The sequence below is a fragment of the Lithobates pipiens genome, unplaced genomic scaffold (assembly GCF_037356315.1).
Source record: "Lithobates pipiens isolate NorthernLeopardFrog02 unplaced genomic scaffold, aLitPip1_a1.2 Scaffold_18, whole genome shotgun sequence".
Lineage (NCBI taxonomy): Eukaryota > Metazoa > Chordata > Amphibia > Anura > Ranidae > Lithobates > Lithobates pipiens.
In genome coordinates this window covers 348,894,145-348,918,193 of record NW_027507758.1, presented here as the reverse complement: position 1 = coordinate 348,918,193, position 24,049 = coordinate 348,894,145, and the positions used below count along the sequence as shown (strand labels likewise).

The following is a 24,049-nucleotide window of genomic DNA, read 5'->3' as shown; positions in this document are numbered from 1 at the left end:
TCCCCGGAGAACGGGGGGGCAGGACCCATTTTTTACCACCTTTGCGCCCACTTACCGCCTCCATCTTGGCAACGAACGTATCAAGGACCGCCGACAAAGCATCCAGAGGCACTGCACTGTCTGCAGGCGAACCGGTTGCAATTTGAACTAGAAAATTCTAGTTTTGTTATAACATATTAACATGTTCTGCCTAGTCCTCTCATGAAGGTGGCGTAACAACCTGATCGTCTAAGAAAGGAGCTGTGTCAGTCGGTGAACGTAAGAAAAAATTAATTAGTCAGGCATTAATATTTTAGCTAATAATAAATTGCTATAGTCTATATTGCAAAAACAAGCATGTCACACATGAATATACCCAGGCTATATATCCAACACTTATTTAAGATATTACTGGGGCTATTATGCTACATAATAGCACGTATGGACGCAAAAAATAAATACAAAATAATTATGCCAATAAAATCAATACCAATTCAATGTGTATTTTATGTTGCACTGTGATACAGTGGGACAAAAAAGTATTTAGTCAGCCACAAATTGTGCAAGTTCTCCCACTTAAAAAGATGAGAGGCCTGCAATTGTCATGATAGGTATACCTCAACTAAGAGATAAAATGTGGAAACAAATCCAGACAATCACATGTCTGATTTTTGAAAGAATTTGCAAATTATGGTGGAAAATAAGTATTTGGTCACCTACAAACAAGCAAGCTTTCTGGCTCTCACAGACCTGCATCTTCTTCTTTAAGAGGCTCCCCTGTCCTCCACTCATTACCTGTATTAATGACACCTGTTTGAACTTGGTATCAGTATAAAAGACACCTGTCCACAACCTCAAACAGTCACACTCCAAACTCCACTATGGTGAAGACCAAAGAGCTGTCGAAGGACACCAGAAACAAAATTGTAGACCTGCACCAGGATGGGAAGACTGAATCTGCAATAGGTAAGCAGCTTGGTGTGAAGAAATCAACTGTGGGAGCAATAATTAGAAAATGGAAGACATACAAGACCACGGATAATCTCCCTCGATCTGGGGCTCCACGCAAGATCTCACCCCTTGGGGTCAAAATGATCACAAGAATGGTGAGCAAAAATCACAGAACCACACGGGGGGACCTAGTGAATGACCTGCAGAGTGCTGGGACCAACGTAACAAAGGCTACCATCAGTAATACTATGCCGCCAGGAACTCAGATCCTGCAGTGCCAGACGTGTCCCCCTGCTTAAGCCAGTACATGTCCGGGCCCGTCTGAGGCTTGCTAGAAAGCATTTGGACAATCCAGAAGAGGATTGGGAGAATGTCATATGGTAAGATGAAACCAAAGTAGAACTGTTTGGTAGAAACACAACTCGTCATGTTTGGAGGAGAGAAAATGCTGAGTTGCAACCAAAGCACACCATATCTACTGTGAAGCATGGGGGTGGCAACATCCTGCTTCGGGGCTGTTTAACTGCAAAGGGAACAGAATGACTGATCAGTGTAAATGAAAGAATGAATGGGGCCATGTATCGTGAGATTATGAGTGCAAACATCCTCCCATCAGCAAGGGCATTGAAGATGAAACTTGGCTGGGTCTTTCAGCATGACAATGATCCCAAACACACCTCCCGGAGCAGTGAAGAAGTGAATTCCTAAGAAGCATTTCAAGTTCCTGGAGTGGCCTAGCCAGTCTCCAGATCTCAACCCCATAGAAAACCTTTGGAGGGAGTTGAAAGTCCGTTTTTCCCAGCGACAGCCCAAAAATATCACTGCTCTAGAGAAGATCTGCATGGAGGAATGGGCCAACATACCAGCAACACAGTGTGTGACAACCTTGTGAAGACTTACAGAAAACATTTGACCTCTGTCATTGCCAACAAAGGATATATAACAAAAGTATTGAGATGAACTTTTGATATTGCCAAAATACTTATTTTCCACCATAATTTGCAAATAAATTCTTTAAAAAAAAAAAATCAGACAATGTGATTGTCTGGATTTGTTTCCACATTTTGTCTCTCATATTTGAAGTATACCCATGATGACAATTACAGGCCTCTCTCATCTTTTTAAGTGGGAGAACTTGCACAATTGGTGGCTGACTAAATACTTTTTTGCCCCACTGTAAATTGTCTGCTTTACCAAAATTGCTGGCAACCCAGAATTTTTTCCAGAAAAGTATTGCAGTAATACATGTTTTGCTATACACGTTTATTCCCTATGTGTGTATTGAAACAAAACAAAAAAAGGAGGAAAAAAAAGCAAATTGGACATAATGTCACACAAAATTCCAAAATTGGGCTGGTCAAAATTCTTGGCACCCTTTCAAAATTGTGGATAAATACGATTGTTTCAAGCATGTGGTGCTCCTTTAAACTCACTGGGGGCAAGTAACAGGTGTGGGCAATATAAAAAAATCCCACCTGAAAGCAGATAAAAAGGAGAAAAGTTCACTTAGTCTTTGCATTGTGTCTCTGTGTGTGCCACACTAAGCATGGACAACAGAAAGAGGAGAAGAGAACTATCTGAGGACTTGAGAACCAAAATTGTGAAAAAATATCAACAATCTCAAGGTTACAAGTCCATCTCCAGAGAGCTAGATTTGCCTTTGTCACAGTATGCAACATTATCAAGAAGTTTGCAACCCATAGCACTGTAGCTAATCTCTCAGGGCATAAACGGAAGAGAAAAATTGATGAAAGGTTTTAAACGCAGGATAGTCCGGATAGTGGATAAGCAGCACCAAACAAGTTCCAAAGAAATTCAAGCTGTCCTGTAGGCTCAGGGAGCATGAGTGTCAGCGCGAACTATCCGTCGACATTTAAATAAAACGCTATGGCAGAAGACCCAGTAGGACCCCACGTCTGACAGAGACATAAAAAAGCAAGACTACAGTTTGCCAAAATGTACTTGAGTAAGCCAAAATCCTTCTGGGAAAACGTCTTGTGGACAGATGAGACCAAGATCGAGCTTTTTGGTGAAGCACATCATTCTACTGTTTACCGAAAATAGGCCTACAAAGAAAAGAACACAGTACCTACAGTGAAATATTGTGAAGGTTCAATGATGTTTTGGGGTTGTTTTGATGCCTCTGACACTGGGTGCCTTGAATGTGTGCAAGGCATCATGAAATCTGAGGATTACCAAAAGGATTTTGGGTTGCACTGTAGAGCCCAGTGTCAGAAAGCTGGGTTTGCATCCGAGATCTTGGGTCTTCCATCAGGACAATGACCCCAAACATCCATCAAAAAGCACCCAGAAATGGATAGCAACAAAGCGCTGGAGAGTTCTAAAGTGGCAAGCAATGAGTCCATATCTAAATCCCATTGAACACCCATGGAGAGATCTTAAAATTGCTGTTGGGAAAAGGTGCCCTTCCAATAAGAGAGACCGGAAGCTGTTTGCAAAGGAAGAGTGGTCCAAAATTCCAGGTGAGAGGTGGAAGATGCTTATTAATGGTTATAGGTAGCGACTGATTTCAGTTATTTTTTTCCAAAGGGTGTGCAACCAAATATTAAGTTAAGGGTGCCAAGAATTTTAACCAGCCCATTTTTGGAGTTTTGTGTGACATTATGGCCAATTTCCCTTTTTTCCCTCCCTGTTTTGTTCCAATACACACAAAGGGAATAAACATGTGTATAGAAAAACGTGTTACTGCAATACTTTTCTGTGAGAAATACTTGATTTTCTGGAAAATTTCTGGGGTGCCAACAATTTCGGCCATGACTGTATTTATGTTTCAGTTTCACAAGCAGACTATTTTGGTCTCACAGTCAAACCCATTAATCACCCTAGGGGCTGATCAGAATAGTTTCTTTTATGTAGCTTTATGTGTGTGGTTGGCTAAACTATACTCCTTTGTTGTCTGATGCCAAGCAGCAGCAGGATGATTCAGTGTATGGTTGAGTTACATGAAGGCTTATCCTTTGATTCGGGGTTCCTGCAACTCAGTACAAGCAATCAAGTTACCTTTTGCCATTATGTGGTGTAGGGCAACAGATAGGAAAAAGATGGAGTCACTGTAGTAGGTTCCAGTGCCAGCACTGAAGAGTTTCTGCATTGCTTCTACTATTGGGAATAATTTTTCCGTCAGGGCACTGACATCATGAAATATGACCTGTAAAGCAGAGATCACATATGTATGAGGAAGAAAGAAAAATACCAGACAAAAATATGTCACTTGTACACCATTCAACAATCTCTACTATGATGAACCAGTCCATATATAGTGTGATCAGGGTTTGAAAAATCAAACCTGCTTCTGACCCAATATGTTCAGATTAATCAAAAGCATTAAAAACGGTCTACTGCACTGGATTATTCCTACTGTTTATTCTGTATGAAGAAATGGACAGCAGTGTTTCATTATGTATTTGGAGGGGGATATATAAAAAAAAATTAAATTATACTCACCTAGGTGGAGTATGCCCCTCACATTTTTTGTAAATATTTGGATTATATCTTTTCATGTGACAACACTGAAGAAATGACACTTTGCTACAATGTAAAGTAGTGATTGTACATCTTGTATAACAGTGTAAATTTGATGTTCCCTCAAAATAACTCAACACACACCATTAATATCTAAACCATTGCCATGGTCATCATTATTTTCCAGGATTGCCTTAACCCTCTTGGGCATGGAGTTCACCAGAGCTTCACAGGTTGCCACTGGAGTCCTCTTCCACTCCTCCATGACGACATCACAGAGCTGGTGGATGTTAGAGACTTTGCGCTCCTCCACCTTCCGTTTGAGGAGGCCCCCCAGATGCTCAATAGGGTTTAGGTCTGTGGACATGCTTGACCAGTCCATCATCTTTACCCTCAGCTTCTTTAGTAAGGCAGTGGTCGTCTTGGAGGTGTAAAAAATTAATGAGTCACATTACACCGGGGAGAGAAAATGGCTAATTGGGCCCAATTTGGACATCTTCACTTAGGGGTGTTCTCACTTTTGTTGCCAGCGGTTTAGACATTAATGGCTGTGTGTTGGATTATTTTGAGGGGGCAGCAAATTTACACTGTTATACAAGCTGTACACTCACTACTACATTGTAGCAAGGTGTAATTTCAGTGTTATCACATAAAAAGATATAATAAAATATTTACAAAAATGTGAGGGGTGTAGTCACTTTTGTGAGATACTGTGTGTGTATATATATATATATACACACATACACATACACATATACATATATACATACACACACACTGGCTTGTAGCTTATGGAGAAAAATTACTTGGAGAAAAAATATAATCAAGTGTTTTCAGTAATCAAATATGTTTTATTTTATTAATTGTACTGATTATTGGATTTTACTGTCTGCCGTAGACCTACAAATATGATTGTGTTTTCAGTGTCATCTAATATGCTTTACCCAAAATGCGAGAATTCATTAAATCTCTACAGGGAAACAGCTGAACAGACCTCCTGAGATGCTGAACTGCTCTGCAGGGACAATTCTGAAGACCTAAAAAATTGGGCTGAATGTTATTCTGAGTTCAGGTTTCTATTTTGCCATTACCAGCTCAAACAACAAAGTTTCAATCACAGATCATACATGCTGTGATCCACCAAATGACTGAATTCTGTGGACCTGTCAGCAGTTTGTTGAAATATAGTGTATACAAAGAACATAGAAAATACAATGCAATACATGATTGCACAACTATTCTCCATGATAATGTCCAAATGTCCCTTCATGCTCCAAGGCCTGCTTCAAATAAGTTGACCACAGCCATGTCTCACCACTTGTTCCCCATGGTATACCAAACACAAGTGCAGCTGCTCTATATGCTGTCTATGGCAGAACTCTGGAAGCCTAGTACTGCAGTAAAGAAGGTATAACTACAAAAGGCAGATATCAAGGGACAGCATATACTGATGTCCATGGGGATCATGCCGATATATAAATGAAATAGATAATTTCACATTCAGGAAAGGTATTAAGTTTGGCCAAGATAAATTCTCCCAATGCCCTACCAATAAACTACTTGGAGAACATCAAGTAAAAAAAAAAAAAAAAAAAAAAAAAAATGGAATTCCCAGTCTTTTGCATCTCTTCTGTGTTATACTGTACCTCTCAAACTATTTCCATGCTTTTTGATACTAAGAGAATCCAACACTTTATCTCCTTCCTTTTGAAGCTTCCCCATTTTATCTCACTGCACTGTTCAAGAGAAAATTTCTAAATCAAAATTTGCATCTCAGAAAATACTGACTGTTAAAATCGATGACTAAAATGACTAAAGGGTATACATAACACAAGGAAACAAAAGTAAAAAGATAACTTCTTCCAAATAAATCTATATTCAGAATAAATGCCAGGTGAAAGTCATTGCTTTTTTTTTATTGTGATTTAGCAATTTTGCATGGCTAGAACAGGACATCTATCAGCACTTTTTTAAATAAAGAAGATTGAGTCTTAATTCATTGATCTTGACCAAATCTCCATCTCCATTTGCAGAAATGCAGCCCCAAACTTGCAAGGAACCTCCACCATACTTCACTGTTGCCTGCAGACACTCATTATTGTACCGCTTGTGCTTGTACCGCTCTCCAGCCTTCGTGAACAAACTGCATCCTGCTTACAAACATTTCAATTTTTGACTCATTGGTCTAGAGCACCTGCTGCTGTTTTTCTGCACCCCAGTTTCTGTTTTTGTGCATAGCTGAATCGACTAGCCTTGTCCCCACAGAGGAGGTATGGCTTTTTGGCCAAAATTCTTTCATGAAGGACACTTCTAAGCAGACTTCTCCAGACAGTAGATGGGTGTTCCTGGGTCCCACCATTTTCCACCAGTTCTATGCTGATAGCACTGCTGGACACCTTCCGATGTCAAAGGGAAGTAAGCAGGATGCGTCTTTATTCACTTTCAAACTAACCAGCAAAAATCAAAATCAAAACACAAACGATTTAAACTTTTCAGGTTAAAAACAGATTGTGGTTGGATACATTTGCAAAATGCAAGTGATAGTCACACTGCAACATCAAGGAACCTCTGACAAGTGTGCTCCCCCAACTCTAAAAGCTTATTTTTTATTAATTTGTATACAGTACTGTCCTGCTCAAGTGTACCTTTACTTTTTTGTGCTAGTTTGAAACTGACCAGTGACGCTGCCATTTTTTGTTGGTTTCCTGCAGACATATTGGAAGTCTTCAGCTGCCTTGTAAAAGCAATTACTTGAGGAAGGGAGGAAAGGGCTGCCTCCAGATGAGCCTGCTCTCGGTTTGCGCATTTCTATATATGTATCATAGTTTAGAAGTCACCAGTTTTTTGTTTTTTTTACTTGAATTACCAGCCTTATGCATTTCTTCTGTGTTATACGGTACCTCTCAAACTACTTCCATGCCTTTTGATACTATGAGAATCCAACGCTTTATCTCCTTCCTTTTGAAGCTTCCCCATTTCTATCTCACTGCACTGCTGAGGAGAACATTTCTAAATCTAAAATTTGCATCTCAGAAAATACGGACTGTTAAAAAATCGATGACTAAAGGGTATACATAACACAAGGAAACAAAAGAAAAAAAGATAACTTCTTCCAGATAAATCTACATTCAGAATGCATGCTGGGAATGAAAGGAATTTTTTTTTTTTTATTGCGATTTGGCTGTTTTGCACGGCTAGAAAAACAGGACATCTATCTGCACTTTATTAAAATCAAGAAGATTCAGAGTCTTAAATGTAGCCAATATTTATGTACACACTGCTGATATTCTGTGTCTGCAATCTTTAGGTTTTCACAAATGCCTGTAAATGAATGTTTATTATACTGTAAAAAGGACAAGGTAACCATTAGTGTGGAGAGATGTAATAAAGAAAAATGTGTCAAGGTAAGCTGCAGAAATACTGATTAGTAGATTCCAGCAAATAATGACAGCTTTATTGTTTAGTGTTGAAAAACCCCTGTTCACTCATTTATTGCCTTAAACAGTGATAAATGCTTCAGTCTTATAATAGCGAATGTACAATATGGATGCATAAAGCAGGTCATGAAGTGGAAGACATCGAAGACAGTTGTGAATATACATAAAGAACACAGATTGGTCCTGGAGTGTTTCATATACTAGTCCAAACCCACCTGAGCTATCCCAACAGGAACCTGGCACTGCAGACTACTAATCATAAGCCGCTGAGGCATTCCCGGAGCATATACACGGCTCAGTTCCAGGTACTCTGTGCTCACCGGGGGGGGCTTGAAAAGCTCCTCCTGGACCAACTTGGGAAATCTGAACTGGCCAGCAGAAGGCAGCCAGGGTAGCTCGGTTGGGGCCAGGGAAGGAGAGCCTCCAGTGGACCATGGAGCCAGCCTCTGTTCAGACACAGTATATACCATGGATATGCAATTAGCGTACCTTCAGCTGTTGCAAAACTACAAGTCCCATGAGGCATAGCAAGACTCAGAGCTACAAGCATGACACCCAGAGGCAGAGGCATGATGGGACTTGTAGTTTTGCAACAGCTGGAGGTCCGCTAATTGCATATCCCTGGTATATACTATCCATGGCGGGGAGGCACTGGGCCTGCACTCATTCCTCATCCCAAACTCAGTAGGACATCAGCGAGGACTTTTTTTCTCCTCCTCTCCAGGAAGCCCCACCAGCGTTTTATGAAATCAGTGGGCCTGTGTGCGAGATAACATGGGCCTCATTGCTTGATTAAAAAAAAAAAAAAAAAGTGATGTGCTTAGTGCTATGTTCCAAAGCGTGGGCATAGTTTTCATTGTGCCTAGGGTGCAACAATGATTGTAAAATATCTGGGCTGTGTTTGGAAACCTTAGAGAAGGAATGTGAGGTGTTTAGCACGCCATGACGAACGGATAAGAAAATGCTGTTTGAGGCTGGGTTCATATATGAGCCGCATGCAGCTCATAGCAGGGGTCCACTGCATCCTTGGTTCACCGTTTCAGGTCCGATTTCAGCCAGAATTTTTGTACAGCGTTTTTGTGCAAATCACACCGGACCTGCTGTAGAGATATGTGAACTGGCTCCATAGAGAGCCAGTCAAAATCTCCTGCTATTGCGAATTGGATGTGGAAAAAATCGCATCCAATTCACAATGGTGTGAACCCAGCCTCAAGGGTAAAATCTACTACATATGTGGTTTTTGATACATTACAGACCATTCTTTTAAGAATAAAAGCATCTAATTTATTAAATTTGCATTTGCTAATATAATCAAATATATCATATAGCAGCTCAGATTTATTAAGATAGAAGTAAAACTGTCTGCCCCTTATAGGCCACACATCTAGGCCAGCAGTGCAGATAAAAATATTTAGGCCCCCCTTCACACTATCATGGTGGGTTACTGCATACAAGTTAAAGCAGTGTTTCAGCCTTAACATTTTTTTTTAAAAAGTCAGCAGCTGAAACAAACGTAGCGGCTGACTTTTTATAAGGAGGCTTTCCTTTCCAGGGCACCTGCAATGTCGGCCGCCCAGGCTGACATGTCCCTCGGCTCTCGGGTCCTAGCGCTGCCATCCTCACTAAGGGTAACAGGCAGTGGAGCCTTGCGGCTTCACTGCCCGTTTCCTACTGCGCATACGCAAGTCACGCTGAGCTTTGTGAATGGGATGCGCTGTGTTAGGGAACACACAGTTCCCAGAACACAGTGCGCCCCATTACCCAGAAGACAACACGGAGGAGGGGCGAAGACGAAGATCACCGAGGAGCAGGAAGAAGGCAGATTAGGAAGACTGCCTAGCAACAGGGATTTCTGGCAAGGTAAAAAATTATTTTTTTTTTAATGTTTTTTTATTTTATTTATTTTTTTAAGAATATTAATGCTCTTTTTTTTTAGGGTGCCCCTCCACTTTAAAATGGAACATCTTAATAGAACACACATTATCAATAATGGCCCGTCCAATGTATGGAAACAGAAAAAAAACTAGACCTGAACTTTTTAAGGCAGGCCATCCAAAGTGTTGTGGTGCACTGTAGAGCAAGTCAATTGGTACCTACTATACTAATGGTATTGTGGTGAATAGCACCACAATGCCTTGTGTTAATGTTGTAGTACGTTGCACATTACTGCAACTCATTTCTTAAAAGAGAAATATGGGAATATTTTTATTTTTTAATCATACTTACCTGGGTCCGATGCTGCATCAGTCCCCCGCCGAGCGATTAACCACTTAAGGACCAGGCCTCTTTTTCAGACTTGGTGTTTACATGTTTAAAACTGTTTTTTTTTTGCTAGAAAATTACTTAGAACACCCAAACATTTTATATTGTTTTTTTTCTAACACCCTAGAGAATAAAATGGCGGTCATTGAAATACTTTTTTTCACACCGTATTTGCGCAGCGGTCTTACAAGCGCACTTTTTTTGGAAAAAATTCACTTTTTTGAATAAAAAAAATAAGACAACAGTAAAATTAGCCCAATTTTTTTATATTGTGAAAGATAATGGTACGTTGAGTAAATTGATACCCAACATGTTACTCTTCAAAATTGCGCCCGCTCGTGGAATGGCGTCAAACTTTTAGCCTCAAAAATCTCCATAAGCGACATTAAAAAAATTCTACAGGTTGCATTTTTTGCGTTACAGAGGGGGTCTAGGGCTAGAATTATTGCTCTCATATGTGTGGTTTGACCACCGTTTTCATATACGGGCGCTACTCACGTATGCGCTCGCTTCTGTGTGCAAGCTCGTCGTGACGGGGTGTTTTAAAAAAACTTTTTTTCATATTTATTTTAATTGATTTTATTTATTTTTACACTGTTTAAAAAAAAAAAAAAAAAAATGGATCACTTTTATTCCTATTACAAGGAATGTAAACATCCCTTGTAATAGAAAAAAGCATCACAGGTCCTCTTAAATATGAGATCTGGGGTCAAAAAGTCCTCAGATCTCATATTTGGGCTAAAATGCAAAAAAATAAAAAAATAAAGAAAATGACATTTAAAAAAAATATACCTTTAAGAGGTATGGGCGGAAGTGACGTTTTGACGTCGCTTCCACCCTCCTATGGCATAGAGACGAGTGGGGGCCATCTTAGCCTCACTTGTCTCTATACCCAGCTAGGAAGAGGACCCAATCGCCTCCGCTGCTACCGACGGCTCCGGTAAGCGGCAGAAGGTGCGGGAGGGCGGCGGCACCTCTCCCGCCGCCGATAGCGGTGATCTTGCGGCGAATCCGCCGCAGAGACCACCGTTATCGTACAGTCGACCGCCGCCTGAAGAGATGGATATTTCGGTTGTGGCAGCAGCTGCTGCCGTTACCGAGATATCCCTCTTCAAAAATAGGACGTACAATCGGTGTGCGGCGGTCGGCAAGTGGTTAAACACCGCCGATTCCCTGCAGATTTTGTAAATTTGCCCACTTACAAAGAAGTGAAGGGTCTATAATTTTTATCATAGACATATTTTAAATAAGAGACAAAATAACAAAAAATCTAGAAAAAAAAACAAATACAAATGTTATAAATTGAGTAGCAGTTCACTGAGTAAATTAAGTATTTGATCCCCAAGCAAAACATGACTTAGTACTTGGTGGAGAAATCCTTGTTGGCAAGCACAGAGGTAAGTAATTTCTTGTAGTTGGTTATCAGGTTAGCACACATCTCAGGAGGGATTTTGGTCCACTCTTCATTACAGATCTTCTCTAAATCCTTAAGGTTTCTTGGCTGTCGCTTGGCAACTCAAAGTGTCAGCACTCTCCATAAAGGTTCTATAGGATTAAGGTCTGGAGACTGGCTAAGCCACACCATGACCTTAATGTGCTTCTTCTTGAGCCACTCCTTTGTTGCCTTGGCGGTATGTTTTGGGTCATTGTCATGCTGGAAGACCCATCCACGACCCATCTTCAATGTTCTGGCTGAGGCAAGAAGGTTCTCATCCAAGATTTTACAATACATGGCCCTGTCCCTTGACCCCTCAATGCAGCAAAGTTGGTCTGTCCCTTTAGCAGAGAAAAAGCCGCAAAGCATAATGTTTCCTTCTCTATGCTTCACTGTAGGTATGTTTTTTTTTGGGTCATAGTCAGCATTTTTCTTCCGCCAAACATGGCGAGTCGAGTTAATGCCAGGGCTCAATTTTGGTCTCATCTGACCACAGCACTCCCAATCCTTCTCTGAATCATTTAGATGTTCATGGGAAAACTGAAAATGAGCCTATACATGTGCCTTCTTTAGGAGGAGGGCCCTGTGGGCACTGCAGGATTTCAATCCATGGCAGCAATGCTTTGTCTGGTGACTGTGGGCCCAACAGCATTGAGATCATTCAGAAGCTCCACCTGTCTAGTTCTGCGCTGATCCCTCACTATTCTCATGATCAACCTCACCCCATAAGGCGTGAATCTTGCATGGAGCTCCAGACCAAGGGTGATTGATGGCTATTTTGTATTCTTCAATTTGTAAATAATCGCTCCAAAAGTTGTCTCCTTCTCAACAAGCTTCTCGCTGTTGGTCTTGTAGCCCATTCCAGCCTTGTGCAGGTTTTCAATTTTGTCCCCGACATCCCTTGAGTCTTGCCCATGATGCTGAGGTGTGAATGGAAGAAAGATTCTGTGGACAGGTGTCTTATACACATAATGAGTTGTCATTAGGAGCACCTTGTTAAAGTGACAGGACTAATCTGTGTACCACATGAGTACATACTGTAACCAGTCTGTGGGAGCGAATTATGGTTGGTTTGCAGGGGATCAAATGTTTATTTTACTCACTGAACTGCCACTTAAATTATAACATTTTTATTATGAGTTTTTTCTAGATTTTTGGTTGACATTCTGTCTCTATCATTTAAAGTACAACTATGATAAAAATTACGGACCCTTCATTCATTTGTAGGCAGGCAAACTCTCAAATTCTTAGACTCGATGTTGAGATTAGGGCTATGCGGGGGCCAGGACATCACTTCCAGGACTTGTTCTTCTTTACGCTGTAGATAGTTCTTAAAGGGTTACTAAACCCTCTTTAAAAAAACAAGAAAAAAACACAAATATCATACTTACCTCCACTCTGTAGTTTGTTTTGCACAGAGTAGCCCGTAACCTCATCTTCTGGGGTCCATAGACACAGAATGCCAGACTCGGCCCCCGTCCCCCGTGTCATTGGATTTGAATTGACAGCATTGGGAGCCAATGGCTGTGCTGCTACCAATCTATCCAATCAAGAGCCGAGACAATGGGCAGAGAGTGTGAGCGTGTCTCCGGTGTGGCAATTGTGGGGCTCAGGTATTTAAAACAGGGGGGCTGGGGAGCTGCTGAGTGACAGAAGTTTTTTCACCTTAATGCAAAGGATGTATTAAGGTGAAAAAACACAAGGGTTTACAACCCATTTAATGACACTGGTTGTATGTTTTGGGTTGTTGTCCTGCAGTTAAACAAATTTGGGACCAATCACACACCTCCCTGATGGTATGGCATGATGGACAAGTACTGTATCGGTCAGTATTTCCCAGCATTGAGGACACCATTGATCCTGACCAAATCGCCAACTCCATTTGCAGAAATGTACCCCCAAACTTGCAAGGAACCTCCACCATGCTTCACTGTTGCATGCAGACACTCATTATTGTACCATTCTCCAGGCCTTCTTGAACAAATTGCATCCTGCTTACAGACAAACATTTCAAATTTTGACTCATCGGTCCAAAGTACCTGCTGCTGTTTTTTGCATAGTTCCTATAATTTTCATGCATAGCTGAGTCACCTAGCCTTGTTCACACAGAGGAGGTATGGCTTTTTGGCCACAATTCTTTCATGAAGGACACTTCTTAAGCAGACTTCTCCAGACAATATACAGGTGTCCCTGGGTCCCACTGGTTTCCACCAGTTCTATGCTGATAGCACTGCTGGACACCTGATGTCAAAGGGAAGTAAGCAGGATGTGTCTTTATTCACTTTCAAACTAGCCAGCAAAAACAAAAATCAAAGCACAAACGGGTTAAACTTTTCAGGTTAAAAACAGATTGTGGTTGGATACATTTGTAAAATGCAAGTGATCGTCACACTACAACGTAAAAAAAAACTCTAATAAGTGTGCTCCCCCACTCTAAAAGCTTCCTTTTTATTAATTTGTATACAGTACTGTCACAAACTATCAACCAAACACTGCGCTATCCTTTAAAAGGAAAAAAGCTGCTAACACACCACAAGGATATTTAGAAGTGTAACGTGTAGATTCTATACAAAAGAGTAGCGCTAAAAACCAGGCATATTATAACATTCTCATGTAAAATAATATACACTCATATATAAAACATGTGCATATGTGTTTTAGACATTAACAATGTGAAATAAGAAAAAAAGTGACCTAAAAAAATTTCCTATAAATCACATGTAGGTGAAAAATAACAGGTAAAAAAAAAAAAAAAAGTCCAAAAAAGAAAAAAAGAGATACAGAGTCTCTTGTATGCGATATCTGTGTCTGATCCACAGGTATGTAGGAAATCACCATCCACCTTCTTTACATATAAAGGTCATGCAGACACCACGTGATATTCCCTTCACCAGACGAGGTATACGCTTACCAGATATGCTGGATCCAAACGAATATACATTCGAAGGATCACAAAAGCTTGTATATTTGTGTGTAGATTTCTCAACAGTAAATTCTCCGAGGAAATTTCAAGTGCAACCGTTCTGTTCGTGTACTGGGCAGTAGATTATCTCCAGCCATACACACCAATAGAAGTAGTTGAACACACGTAAAGGGAAAAAGGGACCAAATAGCGTAATTCCGTTTTTAAAAGAAATTTAATAAAAAGTAATAAACTCACATGTGTACAGTAGATCAAGCGCTTTTCAATAAAAAACACGGCTGCAGTGGAGTCTGCAGTACTGCCCTGCTCAAGTGTACCTTTACTTTATTGTGCTAGTTTCAAACCGAACAGGCTGCAGACATATTGGAAGTCTTCAGCTTCCTTGTAAAAGCAATTACTTTTAGAAGGGAGGAAAGGGCTGCATCCAGATGAGCCTGCTCTCTCTTTTCTGTTTGTGTATTTCTATATATGTACCATAGTTGAGAAGTCACCACACTTTTGCTGGCTAGCTACCCCCGAACCCCCCCCCCCGGTATGGTTTTCCACAGTGTACTGTCTAAGTTCAACTTTGCCTTTTTTATCAGTTTTCAAATAGATCAGGACAATTGCCCCTGTTGCTCCTTTACTGCCCAGTTATAAGCTACATGATGGCCTGGGCTCAGAGTGGGTTGAATAATGCTGTGTTTGCAATAATTAAATCTGCCTGTACTGTGTTGGCAGATCTCATTATGACTAGTAAACTAGATCTGAAAGAAGAAAAAAATGGCTGCACATCCAGAACTTGCGACTGCCTTTTATTTTGTTTCATAAAGATAACACCAAAGACACCAAACTGTGGTCACGTAGACACGTTCACACACAAAGTATGTGTGAAATACATCTACGTGACCACAGTTTGGTGTCTTTGGTGTTATCTTTGTGAAACAAAATAAAAGGCAATCGGAAGTTCTGGATGTGCAGCCATTTCTTTCTAAGTTTCCCATGGAGGCGGGCCGGGGCTAGCACTCTGCAAGATACTCCAATCAGCCTCATCTTTATACACCTGGAGCAGCAGTTCTTTTTTTCTTGTAAACTAGATCTGAACACTGCCTGTCCTGCCAAAGGTTTAAAGGATTAGAAGCGGTCTTTCTCCTTGTATGTTAACGCAAAACTTCTGAAAAGGGAAGTTATATTTTTTCTAATCCACCCCCCTCCTCTAACCTAACTGCAATATTTTTTTTTCTTTTAGGGAGCAGGTACCCATTTTCCACTTCTGCTCAGATTGCCTAAGTGATCCGGGTGGAAGTTAGCCCCCAGCCTGCAGCCTCCTGGGACATATCACAGGTCCATGAAGGCCGTGGGTCCAGTCACAAAGCACCATTCAACTTAAGAGCTTCCCACAGCCAAGATGGCGGTGCCAGGGACCCCATAACAGGTGAAGAGCCAGCCTAGGGAAGGACAGTGCTGGATCCCTGGACTGGTGTGCGTTTACTAAAAGTCGGAAGCTTCAGTATTTGTAGCTACTGACTATAATTTAATTTAACTTTTTTAATGAGGGTTTCGTTAACCTTTCATTAACTGCTTCCTGACCGTATATACTGTATTTATACGATGGAAAGGCGGCTCTCCTGTGCAAGATCACGTATGCAATCCTGCACTTCTGGGTCTGGGGCGTGCGCCCACACCACCGGTGGCCCACTCCCGTGGCGATTAGACACAGCGGGAGATGATTGGTGAGTAAAGAGGACTCAATCTCCACCGGCACATGCAGGTGCTTCGGAACACAGACAGAACAGCAGGCTGCCCATGTAAACAAGGCAGACCACCATTCTGTCACTGTAGAAGTCATGGATCCTGTGTCTCTGCTAAGCAGGGGCACTGATCCATGCCTTCTCCTAGTACAAGCACCTCCCCACAGTAGTAAAGCCCTGATCAGGCACACATTTAACCCTTTGATTGCCCCTGATATTAACCCCTTCCCTGCCAGTGTCATTAGTACATTGACAGTGCATTTTTTAGCACTGATCACTATTAGCGTAACTGGTCCCCAAAAAGCGTCAGCGTCCTGACTGTCCATGGCAATATCGCAGTCCCGCTATAAGTCGCTGATCACAGCTATTACTAGTAAAAAAGATAAAAAATATCCCTTAGTTTGTAGACACTATACCTTTTGCATACACCAATAAATATACGCTTATTGGAGTTTTTGTTTACTAAAAATATGTAGCAGAATACAGATTGACCTAAATTGATGAAGAGATTAGATTTTTTTCTATTTTTTTTTTTTATTGGATATGTTTTATAGCACAAAGTAAAATATATGGTTTGTTTTGTTTTTCAAAATTGTCGGTCTTTTTTTGTTAATATCGCAAAAAATAAAAAAAACGCAGAGGTGATCAAATACCACCAAAAGAAAGCTGTTTGTGGGGAAAAAAGGAAATACATTTTATTTGGGTACAGTGTCGCAGGACCACGCAATTGTCAGTTAAAATAACAGTGCTGTATCGCAAAAAATGGTTTGGTGATCAAGAGGGTAAACTTTCCGGAGGTCAAGTAGTTAAGGATAGCATCTCTCAAATGCTCTGAACGGATCTGCCACGCTTGTTGCGGAGAGATGCTACAGCTGAAAATCTGAGAAAAAAAAAAAAAGACAGCACATGCAGCCATGTTTGTGATTTGTATCCTAACTGGAACTAAAATTCTGCTTTTATGTGCCATTTACATTAAAATATGGATTTTTGCATCAACATCTAGGCCTCTGTGAGCTTACAGTGCACCCAACTAGAGATAATCTTTCATTTGCATGAATGCCATCTGCTTGCTATGGTGTTCTACACTGAATACTGTCCTTACAACGGTTTCTTCCGAGAGAGCTGCCACGCAAAACCAGATCTTTGCTAAACAGAGTTAGCTCCTCACATGTTCATGAAGAGGGTGCTTTCTGAAGCATTCAGCTTCCTCATTCTCTACTTGTATCATCTGTCATATTCAGATATGCAAAATTATTACCAAACAATGTGAGTAGGGTAGCCCGGTTCACTACAACAATGCCTAAATTAAAAACCAAACTATGCCTTGTATGCATTTCAATATATTACTTTTAGGTTTGACCACAGTGTACCTTTAACTGTTACATTAACAATGAACCAGTCATTTGCACATAATTATATAGTCAGGTTGAAAGAAAGAAAATAAAAATACATGAGTCCATTTAGTTCAACTAATAAAAAAAAAAAAAAAAAAAAATCATACAATCCCATATACACAATCCTATATCCACAGTTGATCCAGAGGGAAGGCATAAACCCCAACAAAGCATAATTTAGCTTGCTCCAGAAGGGGAAAAAATTCCTTCATGATCCCCCCGCGAAGCAATTATATATTCTCTGGATCAACTTTACCTGTAAATGTTAGTATTCACACGCTATCCTATTTTTTATGTTTAGCTGTTGTCACCTATTCTGCTGGGTTTAGTATCTGCAATAATATAGGATGCAAAGGTTATAGGCTGCCTTTCAATGCTGGCTCTCAGTACTTGCTAGGCACACATGATTTACAAGGATCAGGGTCCTGAAGTGGCATCAAGTTATGTTGCAAGGTGCAGAAAGATGCTAAAATTCAGATGATAGCATTTGTTCATCTGGAAACAGTTAGTGATGAGTTGGACTTTCACGATCAGGAGAAAAAACACTGCAAAATCAATCTCAGGGTAGATCGAGAACTTGAGAAGTAGGACATCTCCATAGTGACCAGGCAGAGAAACAAGTTAAGGGGAAAAATGCCTGAACTGGAAAAAAGCAAACAAGTGAAAGGGATGATATTGCTCAGTCACACAATCTATGAATTGCATGCAGACTTCTACCAATAACATCTGCCTGGTCACATGATGCCAATGGCTGCATTGCTGGTGAATCTTTACTGACACCTGCTGGTAACTGAGCTTATCCAACCTACATAACACAGGTGAGGGAGTAATACAGCATATTTAGAACATATATTATTGATGTTCTTTAATTCCATTGATTTATAATGTGCAATAAACTTTTTTTTTTTTTTTTTTTTTATGATCTTTTACAGGAAATTCTGAACCCATATGATATAGTTTTCTCATTGATGAGATGTATTGTAACAGGACTAGATTGCTAGAGTATACAAATTATAATGTGGCCTTAAAACTAGTCTGATTGCCATTTGTCATCAGAGCATAGGACAATACCTTGACTTTCCTAATTTTCCAATGTACAGCATCTCTGACTGCACCTATCCACAGACTTCTATAGGACTGCCAGTCTCTGGAGAAGAAAATCAACAGGTAAGTCACAGATCCTGGAATTGTCGTTAGCACAAGCTTTAAAGTGGAGTTCCACCCGTTTAAAAGTCAGCAGCTACAAAAAGTGTAGCTGCTGACCTTTAAAAGACAGACACTCACCTGTTCCATGGTCCATTGATGTGGCTGTCCGAAGCCTCGCTTCTCTCCCCCTCTCCACGGCACCAACATTGTGAGTGTGGGCGCCCAGCTGTGACAGCTTGCAGTTTCACATTTGGGCATGCACTGTGCATGCGTGAAATCGCGCTGCGCTGTCTTAAATGGCTGGCTAATCTTCTGGGACCTGTGATGTGTCCCAGAAGATTGCAAGGAGGGGGGAGAGGTGAACTTCCGCTCGGCACCGCTTGGAGAGGAAGTGAGAGCTGGATACCTCTCAAAACCAAGTACCCGCTCCCCCACCAAAAAAAATGACATGCTATTTGGGTGGAACTCCGCTTTAAAGGAGACCTGAACTCAAAAAGTGAAGATTTGCTCTGTTATAGGGAACATCTAGAAACATTAAATGTGCCCAAGCAGTAACCTGGTATGTGATAGTTTAATTCAATTAAACCAGGCATGTCCAAAGTCTGGCCTGCATTCCGGTTTAATACAGCCCCCTGGTGATTGGGTGACAGGGCCCCTAAAGATATATACTGTATTCATCGGCGCTGCCTCAGAGGGGACAGGAAGGGGGCGGGAGGAGTGCTGTCAGATTACATACAGGAGAATATCTTGTTCACTCAGCGGCATCTATAAGAAGAAGTCCCGTCTCCTAGGGTGCCATTGAACGACTGTTCTGTCTATCATAGAAGGCGGGGCTTTGTATTAAAGAGGCCACCGAGTAAACAACAGATTCTCCTGTATACAATATATAGGCGCTTGTCCCGCACCCCTCCCTGTCCCCTCCGAGGCTGCAGATGGGCATGGATCAGGCTGCACTGACGGCAATGGTGAGGCTGCATTCATGGCAATGGGGAGGCTGCAGTTGGGCACTGATTAGGCTGCATTGATGGGCACTGACCCTTATTTTGCTTCATAGTTCTGTATTTAAAGATTTTCCCTCTTAAAGTGAAGGTGCGTGTTATACGCCGATAAATACGGTGTGTATCCAAAAAACACACCAAAGCTAATCTTTCGTCCTCATCGGCGCTCGGGAACTCGTTGGCGGCCACAAAAGATATATATATCCAAATAACACACCTGAGTTCATCTTTTCACCACACACAGCCACAAAGACAAGAGAACTCTTGTTGAGGGGTGTATTAGTGCTTGGACGAAAAAACTTAGACCGAATCTTAATGTTTCAAAGAATGTCAGGCAAAATGGTCAGCCCTTACGCATGTTCACTTCATCAAATCTGGCCCTCTTTGAAAAAAGTTTGGACACTCCTGCATTAAACTATGTTTTAATAGTAAAAAAAAGAAATTCACGTATGTATTCTTAAAGCAGAAGTAAACCCATCGATTTACCAGTTTCAAAAAACACTGTGCTCTTAACCAAACTGTCAAACCATCCAATGGCTGGTATTATAACTGATAACATGTGCAGCATCATGGCAGTTGAAGATTAAACAAAATGGCAGCTTCCTCGACTGAAAACGATAGGAGGGTTTATTTTCACTTTAAAGCGGGAGTCCGCCGGGAGTTCCGCCGTTTTTTTTTTTTTTTTTAAAAGCCAGCAGCTACAAATACTGCAGCTGCTGACTTTTAAAATAAGGACACTTACCCGCCCAGCACGCCCACGATGTCAGCACCCAAAGCCGATATCTGGATCGTCTCTCGGGTGCTGCCGCTGCCATCTTGGGTATGGGAATCAGGAAGTGGAGCCTTTCGGCTTCATTTCCCGGTTCCCTACTGCGCATGCACGAGTCGCGCTGCGCAATAAGGATGGACCCGCTGCCTCTGGGATCTGTGTGTTTCCCAGCAGGCAGCGGGGGACTTTCGGAAAGGGGCGTAGACTATGCCCCTTTCCGCAGAGAGCTATCCCGGAAGTGGGTGCAGATACCTGTAATGTACAGGTACCTGCACTCCCCTCCCCCCTTAAAGGTGCCAATTGTGGCGCCGGAGGGGGGGGGGGGATTCCAATGAGCGGAAGGTCCACTTTAGGGTGGACCTCCGCTTTAACTAAAAAGAAGGAACCTTTTATTGCTCTCAGCCTCCTCCAAATCTGCAAATTTTCTTATTTTTGCTGCTGTGATTTAAGGGTGGCTATGTTCATTCTCTAGGGTCCCACTGTATGTAGTAATGTAGCCACTCTTGCTCATGCCCAATATGGACTAGGGTCTATGTAGCTGCAACTAACATACATTGCTTGTTCCAAACAATGGGAAGTTAGGGGAGAAGGAGCGGTGCAGGAACTCACAGAGAATGTCACAAGGAGGCAGAAAAAGACAGAGAAAATATTTCATATAAAATAGATAACAGAACCATTAAGTAGTGGATGTGCATGAATTCTTTTTTTCAGAAAATATGGATATCCTTTAGTGTCACTTTAAGGTGCAGGTTTCCCTGTGAGCTGCAATGTCAGACAACTGGGAGCAGCACCAGAAAACATTTGAAATTGTGAGACCAAAAAAAAATAAAAAATATTCCCAAAGGATTGCCCCCAGATGGACAGTTATATATATGGGGATATATCTGCCTATGCTTGCATGACTCAAGTGAGTTTCAGAATCCACTACCATACTTGCCTTACGCCCCCGTACATGGGCCGAATATCAGGCGGCACGGCCGGTTTAATAGAAACCAGCCGGCATTCAGCACGTGTGTACAGCAGCCAGACCAGGTTCTGTTGAAGGGGCATGACTGAAAAAAGTCTGCCAATGGCTAAGAGCACTAACCAGTATGTTCTGGCAGGGGGGCCGTCCCTCTGGCAGAGCACAATAGCTCAGTGGGGTGATAGCTGAACTTAACAATGGATTGTTAGTATAGGATCTCCTCCTGACCTCTCCAGTTTGTTTTTGGTTCAGCCAACTAAGTTGAACGAAAAAAACAAACAAAAAAAAAATTATAGTGCATACTAGGTTTGACAGACGGACATGGACTGCTACTCCACTAAGAAGAACTTGCAACTCCCCTTATGAATGAACCACTCACAACCTCCCCTGGCTACTTAGCATGCACGCTTTACCACACAATCACAGATCATTTTATTTTCCTTATATTATAAATTATTTTTTATTTTTACAGTTTGACAAACAGGCACTCTCTCATAGGCATCTTATACTACTATAATAACCCCTTCAGCCCCGGAAGACTTTACCCCCTTCCTGACCAAGCCCTTTTTTGCGATACAGCACTGCGTCGCTTTAACTGACAATTACACGGTCGTGCAACGTTTTACCTTGTACCCAAACAAAAAATTGATGTCCTTTTTTTCCCACAAATAGAGCTTTCTTTTGGTGGTATTTGATCACCTCTGCAGTTTTTATCTTTTGCGCTATAAACAAAATAAGAGTGACAATTTTGAAAAAAAAAGCAATATTTTTACTTTTTGCTATAATAAATATCCCCAGAAAATATCTAAAGAAAAAAAAGAAATTCTTCCACAGTTTAGAAAAATGATGAAAAGAAATTGCGCTATGGATAGAGACAATGTATTAATGGTATGAGCTGCCTCTGCCTAATATCGCCTCCGACTAATATCAGATGTAAGGAAAAGAAAGCAGATCTGGCTCTATACCTTTAAGATTTAAATGCCAAAATAGGAAAAACTAAGAAAAACTAATTATAGAAAAAAATACTTTGACGGGGATCCGTCCAAGTAGTATACAATAATGGTACCCACATCCCAAGAAAATGTAAGCACAAAAAGTTTGGAGGTAAGGGACTTTTACAGGCACCAAGTATTGTAAGAGAGAAAATGATAAAAGAAGAAAAATATTCTAAAATATTATACAAATTTATTTCACATAAACTTCACAGAATATAAAAATGATCAAACTCTTAGTAGTTCCCTATGGTCTATGATTGACACCTAGTACATAAACGCAGGTGACATTCTCTTTGAAGACCAGCAGAGGTTCCATCCCAATACGTTCAACATGTTTCGCCTTAATCGGATTCTTCAGGAACACGGGAATAGGAATTTTCATATCACACAAGAACAAATATGTTACTCTTTAAACTATACATAAAAAAATAAGTCAATTCACCAAGAAAACACAACTGAACTGCAAATCTTTATAATGTAAATAACATGGCAATAACCATAAGATACAAAAATTCAACAAAAATTGCAAGTGCATGAAGGAAAATAAAAATAAAAAAATGTGTGTGTGTGTGTGTGTGTGTATATATAGTGACAGTGCAGTTAGCTGTAATGAAGTATGTTGCCCAGGATTTTCACCAAGACAGGTTAAGGGGCTCCGGATAATGGTTTAATTTGGAGGAATCTTTTTTTTTTTTTCAGTTTCCTCTGCGGTTGGTAACATCCAGTTGGAGACCTGGAGCTTGTAGATTTCATAGAGATCTGGGTGGGAGTAAATTCTATACCTCCCGCCGCTAACTTTCACCTTAAACTGCCCCCCTCCCCACATTCTCCTTCCCTATCCTTCATCCCCCTTCTCCCCTCCCAGCACTAATAACCCCCCCCCCCCCTCCAAAGGATTCTCCTGCAGAGAACTTTAGAAGCCGGTATCCCTCCAGTGCCACTCCCGCAGGTTTCAGGTACTGCATGGGGCTTGTGAGGGAGGGTCCAGAAGTGTCCCCCCCACCAGTCACATCATCCCCAGTACCAGCCCCCGATCTATGCCTGCTCCAGCGGCATCCCTCCTTCCCCTCCCGCAGCCTGCAGATGCTGGCCGCATTGATCTTCGGCAATCTGACAGGCTGGGGATCGTGGGGGGGGGGGGTGCAAGTAAGTTTGGGGGGCTTAGGTTACCAAGCTCCCCCTGTAGTACAGAGGAAATAGGCAGTGATCGCTCCTATATCCACTGACAGTTGATATACAGTTGCACTCATAGGTTTACAAACCGTGGCAGAATTTATGATTTCTTGGCCATTTTTCAGACAATATGAATGATAAACTTCTCTTTCACTCATGGTTAGTGTTTGGCTGAAGCCATGTATGATCAATCAACTATGTTTACTCTTTTTAAATCATAATCACAAAAGAAACTAAACTAAATTACCCTGATCAAAAGTTTACACACCCCAGTTCTTAATACCATGTATTGCCCCCTTTAACATCAATGACAGCTTGAAGTCTTTTGTGGCTTTTGTGGATGAGGCTCTTTATCTTCTAAGATGGTAAAGCTGCCCATTCCTCTTGGCAAAAAGCCTCCAGTTACTGTA

General features: G+C 41.2%; 1 protein-coding gene across 1 annotated transcript in view; it reads right to left on the bottom strand.

Moving 5' to 3' along the window:
• The window catches only part of XXYLT1 (xyloside xylosyltransferase 1), a 345,164-nt gene that overhangs the window by 290,204 nt on the left and 30,911 nt on the right, over positions 1 to 24,049 (bottom strand). The window contains exon 2 of the mRNA XM_077487464.1: positions 3,952 to 4,099. Coding sequence (XP_077343590.1) covers positions 3,952 to 4,099 — 148 coding nt within the window. The remainder of the gene's footprint in view (positions 1 to 3,951; positions 4,100 to 24,049) is intronic.